Here is a 10,408-nt window from a genome sequence, read left to right on the forward strand (position 1 = left end):
CTTTACTAATAATAAAAGATGTAAATGAAAACAACTTTGAGGCACCACCTCATATGCACGAAATTGGCAAAAACAAATCAAAATGATAGCGGGCCTGTGAGGAAATAGGCACACGGTACTCGTAAAATTACAAATTAGTATAACCTTTTTCCAAAAAAGAGTCATAAAACTGTTTATATCCAGTAATCCCACTACTGGAAATACATAGCAAGGACAAAATTAAACAGAAGAGTGCTATTCTTATAAAGATGTAGCTGATCACCCAAATGTCTCATTTTATAGAGAGGGAAATGAGGGCTCCAGAGAATTGAATTGCCCGGTTACTCAAAAAGCCAAGTAAGGATTTGAACCCAGCTTTTCTGGCTCCAAATCGACAATGTATTAGTAAGTGCAGTGATCTCCTTCCTTTATACCATACCACCTCTTACTAGTAGCTGACCTATTATTATAGGTAAGCAAAAAAATGAAAACACCTCATATATCCAGTAGTTAGGGAACAAACAACAGTTAGGCTGAATGAACAACAATCAATGTAACAGAGTACATTTGCTATTCAGAACAACAAATGAGAGGACAGCATAGTATACAGAGAGCTGGAATCAAGTCACGAATAATAATAAATAATAATAGCTAATATTCTATGTACACGAATTTAAGGTTTATAATGCACTTTACATATATTATCATGTTTGATCTCTGACTTTTATCTAAGGCTGTGACAACCTGGGGAAGTCACTTAACTTCTCAATGCCCCAGATAACGCTGTGGCTGTCTGTACATACATCACATACTGATCTGAATGGGTGGAGGGAGTTTCTCATTGAGAGTTCCCTATATGTACCAATGTAATCTTATCTGCCCTCCCCCAAAGTACAAGTAAGGAGAACAGTAAGAAATTAGATCAGACGTGAAATAATGAAAAGACAAAAAAGAAAAACAAACTACCTAGAATAATATTGTTCATATTGCCACACGAATATATACGAAGAGACAATCAAAGATATTGGTAGGAGCAACTGATAGAGAAAGAATTAATTGTTGCTCTGAGCTTCAGTACTGCCATATGTAAGATGGGAATAGTACAAAGTACCTATCTCACAGAGGTGCTATGGTGCTAAGTAAAGTACATAAAAATTCCCAAAGGGGCAGGATTAGAGAGAAAATAGAAGCTTATTTTTCTTTTTAGAAATTACATACAAGTGTATTTTTCAAAAATATCCCCGATACAATTTTAGAATGGATTAACAAATTGATGATTTGTGAGCATTTAGAATACCTCTTACAAGCCACTAAATACAAGTCATGTCAGACTAATGTGACATCCCATTTTCTGACAGTTACTTCATTGGTAGGGGAATGCTAAAGAGCTAGTTTATCTGAACCTCAGCAAGGACAAAATTTCTAATGACTAACTTTATGGACAGGACGGACAGGCAGGGACTGGATGATGGTAGTTCTACCAAACTGTAACCAGTTGAATGGATAAAGAGTATTGGTTAAAGTAATAATGTAAACCCTGACAAAGGTTTGGTCTTCACTGTTATGTTCAAAAGACCTCATTCACGCTTATCAAATTCTCAGGTTGACATCTTTTATGCTATCTTTTATCTTTGATGCTATGTAAGAACTCAAGAACAAGGACTCTTACTTATTTGCGTATCCCTGAAGCCACAGTTGTCTACCATAATAGATGCTTAATAAATGCTGATGGTGACAATGATGTTTGTTTATCCAGTTTAGCAAGACTGTTGTTGAGCTACGTAACGCATACCAACACTGCTTCCTTCATCTACTTTATGAAGACTTTTTTTCCTAACAGTCTTTGGACATCATTATAGTGGAGCTTTACCCCCAAGAGATCCGTTTACTGGGGAATCACTGTATTTATTTAGGGATCCTATGCATGCATGTCAAAGCACTTCATCAAGCGGCATATTATCCACATGTTACACTAAGGAAGCAAAGATCTGTGACTGGTTCAAGATGACAGGATGCCTCATTTCCCTCCTGACCCTATCCCTGACTTCTGGACTTCAAAACCATGCCCCTGTGGCTATCTTCTCCAGGAACTTACAGAGCCTGGGGCCTCTGACTGGCATACCCAACCACCTCTGGGGCCTTCTCAACTTGGAATATTCCTCTACGACACCTGCCCTCTTCTAATGGCGAGTTCCTCCTGGAGCTTCCATGATCTGGAGAAGCCCAGGCTGGCCTGCCTTCATTCCCTTCCCAGCCCTAATCTTGGCTTCTGGACTTCAAAACCATGTCCCATGACAGGCCTTCATTACCCAACCTCCTTCACTTTTGTATGTCACATTTCCCCCATTAGAATGTAAGCTCTTAGAGGGCAAGGGCTGTCTTTCTTTTTGCTTGTATCTGTATCCCCAGCACTTGACACACAATAAACATTTAATACATGCTTGTTTCCTTCCTTCCCTCAGGACATACAAATTTAGACCAGAATTAATGAATGGGACCAACTGTGCTTGTCATTTAACTGACAACTGAACAAAACTGGCTTTGGAGTTGCCCTAAAACATAATGATTAAATAAAAAACAGTAAGTGCAGAAATTCTGTACTTGATTTCCCTTGGACTTCCCCATTCTTTATTTTATCCTCTCAATTTCCATGTTCCATTCCAAATCATTTGCCAATTACTTCTTCCGGCCCAAAATGGATCACACTTGATTTTGAACTCCAAATTCTTATTCCCATTTCAAGTGAGATTTGAGTTCACAGCTCTGCCAATCAATGCCTGAGAAGCATTCTGCTTAATCTTCCCTTGCTTTCTTAATCACAGGCAGACACAATTCTTCCCAACTTTCATAATCGTTCAAAATTCTAAAGGCAATTTTTGAGAGAGTTTCCTACAAGATCAACAATCCAAAATGAGCTTCCAAAGATATGGAAAAAACAGAGCTTTCTAAAAGGCTATCAGAAACTGCACTTCAAATATGGAAAACTGTTAGATTCGGGCTCATCAGAAAATTCAAACTGAAGACATGCAGCTATCACACCACCAAATTAAACCTTCAGACATCCCAAGTCAGAAGTCCCCCACAAAAGTCAAGGGTTCTGGCTATGTACCAGGTCTTGGTGTCTTTCATTCCAATATGAAAATGAAAATTAACCAGATTATCTCTGTATACCACCCTTTATGGTATACTTCTACTTAGGTATCACGAGTGCACGAGCACATGGGCATGCACGCACGCACGCACACGCACACACACACACACACACACACAGAGCCATATTTTATACTCACACTTTTTTAAAGCATACGGACTTGTCTCCTCTTATAGTAATTGTGAATCCATCATATTCCTTCCCTTGGTCTTTGAGGCTGGGAACTTTTGTATTCACAGTGAACCCATCTCTTGTTTTACTGTTAAACTGCTTTCGGGAAGAAAGAAGAGTAACATTACCAGTCTGTAACCTCATAGCCAGCCCTACTGTTACTTAGCAATACACATTTTTTACTTGGCTATTTTAAACAAGGTCAACCTGATACAATAAATGAACTGTTGTCTATAATATCAATCAGTTACTGGGGAATGGTTATCTCTTGCATGGTGTAACAGAAAGGGCTCAGGACGAGGAATCAGAAAAGTGGGCTATAGTTTCTGCTCTAGTATTTAGAAGCTGTGGGATTTGGGAAAACATTGAAAACTTCTCTACATCTCAGCCTTTTAAGAGTAGCTAAGTGGCACAGTGGAGAGACTGCTGGTCTGGAGTCTGAAAGACCTTAATTCAAATCCAGCCTCAGACACTTACCAGCTGAATGACCCTGGGCAACTCACTTTTCCGTCTGCCTCAGTTTCCTCAACTGTGAAATGGAGATCATGACATGATGGAGATCTTCCTTGAAGGGTTGTCAGGATCAAATGAGAAAAATATTTATAAAGTGCTTAGCCTGGTACCTGGCATATCATAAACACTTAATGAATGCTTTTCCCCCTCCCCCCACCTCATGTTAAATTAGGAGCCTGGACTAAAGATCCTTCCAACTATAGTATCAGATAATTTTAGCTTATTCCATGTAACAAAACAGATTCATTCTAATGATCCTAGATTCTCTGAATCCAACTTTTAGTTTATCCTTACACATAGCCCAGGGGACAAAAAAAAAAAAGCTTCCCTAATCAGCAGAGCAAATTCTCATTTTTCTCCTATGCCTTTGGGTTTCTATTTATGGCCACCCACATCTATCTGCCTTGAGGGGCAATAATAGTCATTCCCAAGATAAAATCAGTATCGTACAGTAATAAAGAGCAATGGATTCAGAGTCCAAGAATTCAAAGTAAATTCCATGCTCTGCCACATTATTACATGTCACCTTAGGTAAGTCACTTCACCTCTCTAAGATTCAGCTTCATCATCTGCAAAATGATAGGACTGAAGAATATGGCTCCTAAAGTCCTTTCCAGCTCTAAACCTATGATCCCAGCACATAGGAGGTGCTTAATAATGCTTGTTGACTGGTTGATTGGTGTGCAATCACCCTGTTTCCAAACAGAAAACATCCTGATGGCTTACACACATACTGTGTGTAACTACTGTCCTGCCATCTTTGTAATGGGGGTATTTTAACAGGAATGCCATGAAATGGGACCTTCAGTCTTTAGGTTGGGATATGCACACCATTACTTTGTGTTAACTTTGTACTTACTGCAGAATAGATTGAGCATAAATTGTTATTAAGAACTTAATAATTGTAAAACATGGTCTATTATGAAAAATAAGCTACCCTAATTTGAGTCAATGAACAAATGCCAACTGCTTTGTACTTGCTGGTCAGTAAGAGTAATAATGCTGGAGCCGGGTCACTTAATTTTTTAATGGTTATATTGCAATTCAAAGCTAAAAACTTTGTTGTTTGTCTACCATGGATATTCATGCATAAAATACTTTCCTTCAATTTAAATAAACATATGAAGGACTGTGTAAAATCACTCAATTTTTGGTTATTTTGGCTATAGCTTCAAATCTCTTACAAAGCACTCTATGTAACTGCAGAATAAAAATCCACCAAGTGAGTAACCTAGCTTATGATCTCATTAATGCCCCTTGAGGATATAGATGACCTCAATTTTATGTTCTTCCATAATGCTTGTTAGAATTATAAAAATGCTAAAAGGCATAGAGTTTGCCTGAGAGAGTTCAATAGATGGCAGTGAAAACAATAAATAAATGATCATATAAAAATGATACAAGGAGATTTCACAGATGTTAAGGCTAATCTAAACAAATTATCAGTGATAAATGAAGATTATTTCAGATATCAATTTAAAAAAATTAATGTAATGAGCACTCTCCATTCACAAAAGAATTAAAAATGAAGATACTGCATTTGTCTCTACTCCTCACAAAAGAGAAGCAAGTCCAACCTTGCTTGTTTCAAATTGCTAGTTTTCTAGGGAAGACGGGCCATGAAGAGAAACTAACAGAATAAATGAAGAAGTTACTTGCTACAACCCTTTTGTGGAATTTGGATAGAGAGCAATAGAATAAAATGGAAACTCACTCCACGCAAACTGGAGGGACCACCGAAGGCACTTGAAGGATAATAGACAAAGACCAAAAAGTCTTAAGTTGGGCAACAAAAATTACAAAGGTAAAAGTTTGGCACTGAGGCAGAGTTGAACATCTCACCACAGTTATCCAGCATAAAATGTAAAATGAAATGAAGAAAAAAGAATGGGCTCAAGTGTATCTTTAACTTAGGCTCCCACTGTAACCTCCTTAGTTGAGTTCCTTTATTACCTCTTGCCTGGACTATTGTAGAAGCCTCTTAACTGGTCTTCCAGTCTCCAGTCTAATTCTTCTCTAAATCCATTCTTCACACCGCTGACCAAGTAATCTTCCCAGCAACACTCCTCTGATCACATCAGGTCCTTTTAAAAAAAATTATTTAAAACCTTCAGTAGCTCCCCATGACCTTCCCCAATAAAGTATCAACCCCTGATCCTTGAATTCAAGGCTCTCTGAAATCTGTCTGCAACCTCCTTCCAGTCTTAGCTCAGACTACTCCTTTTCACATACTTTTTGTTCCAGCCAAGATGTACTACTTCTACTACTCTCCACCTCTTATTCTCACCTTGCCCTCTCTAGTTTTCTGTGCTTTTGCTCACGCTATCCAGCATGTCTACAACAGACATTCTTTTTTCCCTCTTCCCACCCCTATATATGTCTGCTGAAGTCCCACGATTCCTTCAAAGACAAATTAGGGGCTGTTTGCTCCACAGAACTCTCCCTAATACCCTCTACACCCAGCTGAATGTGATCATTTCCCTCCACAAATTTCTCACAGCATGCTGCTGAAACCTCTCCTTTGTGTTTCACACATATCTGTTTAAATGTCATTTTTGGACCATTCAACTGTGAATGCCTTGCAACTGTGTGACATATCTATCTTTGATATTAGGCACTTTATACCCAATTTTTTTGTTGTACTAAGCCTTCTAAAAGAAGCATATATTTACACTTCCAACGTTCTGTTATCTAAACACTTTATTTCATCCTTGAAAATTTAAAAAAATTGAAATGCCAAGTTAAGTGCTTTTAAAAACACGCACATATTCGTGATCCCTTTGTACTGAAGCCAGTCACAAAGTGTTGACAACTGTTCCCTTCCCACAGGACACCACCACCCCATAGTCCAACTGACAACAACATTAACAAACAGATATGAACAAAATAAACAGCAGTGAGTTCTTCGTTTTGAACAGTAAGCAGGCTGCCTTAAAGGCTCTACTTTCTTTATCAAATTTCTCTTTTGCTTTTAAAATAAAGATGTTCACAAAATATCTGCTTCCTTTTAAAAGTCTGTTCCTACTTAAAGAAGTTCCTTCTTATAATGAAGGTATTTGATATCTCAAAGGCAAAGGATTTGTTGCCATAATTCTATGGCAAGTCTAAGTGACTAAAATGATTCATATAAACTAACTATAAGGACCCTAATTAACAAAAGGAATTCAGGAGTTTCATCACATTAAATAATAACCTGAAAGACATTTTAAATGTATCTTTTATTCAGAAACTTCTACTTTCAAAACAATTTTTACATATATTAATCATCAAATGATCATCAACAACCACTTGAGGTAGATATAATTTAACGGATAAAGAAAGAAGCTCAGAGAGGTTAATATGACTTTTTTCAAAGTTAAGTGGCTTATCAACCAAATTAATTAATTAACCAATTAATTGACCAAACCAAAACTAGAACTCTGGTCTCTGGACACTTGGTCCAGCAGTTTTTTCCACTATACTATTCAGCTTATTCATTCACCTACTACGCCAGAAGTAAGTTATTTACCCTTACACAACACAGAATGAATAAAGTTCAGGAAATTCATGTCACATATTAGAATGATGATGAATTAATACATTTTGGTCTTCAATTAATACTAATAGCTAGCATTTTTAAGTTTGCAAATCATTTTACATATGCTATATATCATTTGGTCCTTAATTATAAAAAATTGTGAGATAGGTTCTATTATTATCCCTATGTTCCAGATGAGGGAACCAAGGCCATGTGAGGTAAAGTGACTTGCCTAAAGTCACAGCTACTCAGTGTCTGAGGGAGGATTTGAACTCAGGTCTTCCTGACTCCAAGTACAGCACTCTATCCACTGAGCTTCCCAGCAGCCTCTAAATTATGACTTATTTGATTAGATAAAATAGGTGATAACATCACCTTACTCCCTCTAAAACTTAAAACACACAAACACACACACACACACACACACAACCACCACCACCACCAATGGCACATGTTATTTGATCCAAGGAAAAGATCTGGCCATAATTAAATGATTTCACAACTATACTGATTAAAATCATAATCCTAGCAGTTTTTTCTTTAGTCAGTAGTTTTATTTCCAAAAGCATCAGATTCATGACAAATTTACCTTCATAATTGGAAGAAGATCTTCTACTTTGTGTACTTTTTCAAGAGCTTCTCGAACTTCTAACAGTCCTTTGGGATTATTAGCACTAAAAATACAGAGAGGTGGCAGTTAAGGATGCAGAAATGTAATAATTAGCCAAGCTATTTACAGCAATTTTCCATTTTCAATTTAAAAAACTTTTTCTTCGTCATGAGTTATTCAGAATGTGCAAAGTTAGTGATAAGCTATATAGGAATGTTCTGAACCATGAAATGGACTTGATGCTAATGGGCTTTGAGAAACAGATGAGAACTTAGGTAGATGAATTATGTTGTTGTTGTTTGTCCTTCTTTCTCAAAGAGGACCAGTGACATCAGGGAGGTGATGCCATGACATGCAAGTGAATTGGATTTAAGTGAGGGAGGGCTATGCAAAGTCACCAGCCTCACTTTCTCCTCTGGAGCCATCTGGGTCCAGTGGCAAGATACAGATCAGGATGACTGGAGATAGCTCTGGATGCAGTGGAAGATCTTGGCCTTTTTAAGCTAAGGTCTTTAACAGGTCTGTCTGACTGAGGCAATGCCCACTCAGTGATTAAGGCTAGGTAAGAAATGAGGCAGAGAATGAATGAGTCATCCTCACTGAATTGACAGCCTTGAAAGTAACAGTCAGTTCGTACAGTGTTTGTTTGTGAACTAGCACAAATCTTTGTTTGTCCTATGCTGAAAATAAAAATGGGATATAGATTTTTGTTTCTATTTTTTTCTTTCACAAACTTTATTTTAAGTTCAGTTATAGAACAAAAGCATCTCTTTTCTTGGGTGTTTTTATGACATTTCATATTTGCATAGCAATTTACAATCACTTTTATAGAAGAGTAAATGAGGTCCCTGGGCCACTGGATGAGCTGAAAAACAGAACTCAGACCTCTTTATTCCCAGTCTCGGGTTTACTTTAAATAAGCCATCAGTTTAGTCATGTTTTTCAGTCGTGTGCAACTCTTTGTGATCTCATTTGGGGTTTTCTTGGCAAAGATACTGGAGTGGTTTGCCATTTCCTTCTCCAGCTCATTTTACAGATGAGAAAACTAAGGCAAACAGGGTTAAGTGGCTTGCCCAGGGTCACACAGCTACTAAGTGTCTGAGGCTGGATTTGAACTCAGGAAGATGAGTCTTCTTGACTCCAAGCCTGGCACTCTATTCACTGTGCCACCTAGCTGCCACATTAGCCATACTGCCTTGAAATTCCTCCTCCTCGACACTCTCTGCCTTGAGTTTTGTCACATTGCTCTCTCCTGGCTCTCCTCAGGCCACCTGTTAGGGCATGTCTTTTTCAGTTCCTGGATTAACCATCTATGTCTTAATTACTTTGTGTGGAAATATGTCAGGATCCCTCCTGGGTTCTCTTTTTTTCTCTTTCTACATTCTTTCTCTTGGTGATTTCATTAGGTCTCATGGGTTCAACCATCTATGCCAATGATTCCTACATCTATATATCAGACCCTAATCTCGACTCTTACCTCTAGTCCCACATGACCAACTTCATGGACGTTCCGCACTAGATGTCCCACAGGCATCTCAAACTCACTATGTTCAAAACAGAATTCACAATCTTTTCTCCCAAACCCACCCCTCAATTCATAACTTCCTTATTTTCTGCTGGCAGTACCAACATTCTTTTGGTCATCCATACACACAATCTTAGCATCATTTAAACTTCTCACTCCCCTTCACCCTACACATACACTCTGCCATCAAGTCTCGTCAATTCTACTGCCACAATCACTGTCTCATCTGTCCCCTTCTCACAATTCACATAGCCCCTACCCTCATTCAGGACTTCATCATCTCTCACCTGGACTATGGCAACAGCCTTCTTCCCAATAGGCTTCCCATCCTCCCATATCTCCCCTATTCAATCCATCCAGACAGCTGTCAAGTTGATATTCCTAAAGCCTGGGTCTAATGATGACATTCCCTTGGCACAAGAATCTCCAGTGGTGCCCTATTGCCTCTAGGATAAGATACAAACTCTTCTGTCCTCACTTTTAAAGCCCTTTGCAATCTGGTTCCAGGCTTCTTTTACACTACTCATCCCCAGACAGTCCTGTGGTTTAGGCCAAATTGGCCTATTTATTATTTCCTGCAAGCAACATTCTACCTCCAATGTCCATACCTCTGCAAAGGCCATATGTGGAATGTACTCCCTCTGCACTGTGGCCAGCCACCCAAGATCCTTGATTCCTTCAAAGCTTAGCTCAAATGCTTCCAACACAAGAAGCAATTTCTGATTCTCCTACAGAAGCCAATGTCCTCCTCATCAAAAATTATTCTCTATCAATCTATCACACGCACATGAACACACATGAATTTTGTTGTTACTTTTTTTGGGTATGTGTTATTTTCTACCAAGAGGATGTAAACTCCTTGAAAGCAGTAACTATTACATTTTTGTCTTTGTCTCCCCAGAAACTAGCACAGTGCCTGGCAATTAGTAGATACCTAATACT

General features: G+C 38.3%; 1 protein-coding gene across 6 annotated transcripts in view; it reads right to left on the reverse strand.

Annotated features, from left to right (window-relative positions):
• LOC114028355 (tetratricopeptide repeat protein 13-like) overlaps positions 1-8,274 on the reverse strand; it is a 10,922-nt gene extending 2,648 nt beyond the window's left edge. The window contains exons 1-4 of one of the 6 annotated variants that reach the window (XR_003567357.1): positions 7,921-8,274; positions 5,768-5,898; positions 3,779-3,866; positions 3,270-3,397 (exon numbers count right to left, since the gene is read on the reverse strand). Coding sequence is in view for 2 of the 6 variants with exons in the window: in XM_027842607.1 (XP_027698408.1) it covers positions 3,270-3,400; positions 7,921-7,926 (137 nt within the window). In the remaining 4 variants the exon portion in view is untranslated. Of the gene's footprint in view, positions 1-3,269; positions 3,401-3,778; positions 3,867-5,767; positions 5,899-7,920 lie in introns of all 6 variants that reach the window. The other 5 variants (XR_003567356.1, XR_003567359.1, XR_003567358.1 and 2 more) reach the window with 5 other exon arrangements.
• Positions 8,275-10,408: the final 2,134 nt, after the last annotated feature.

The sequence above is a fragment of the Vombatus ursinus genome, unplaced genomic scaffold (genome assembly GCF_900497805.2).
Source record: "Vombatus ursinus unplaced genomic scaffold, bare-nosed wombat genome assembly UNPS02004911.1, whole genome shotgun sequence".
In the NCBI taxonomy this organism is placed as follows: Eukaryota; Metazoa; Chordata; class Mammalia; order Diprotodontia; family Vombatidae; genus Vombatus; species Vombatus ursinus.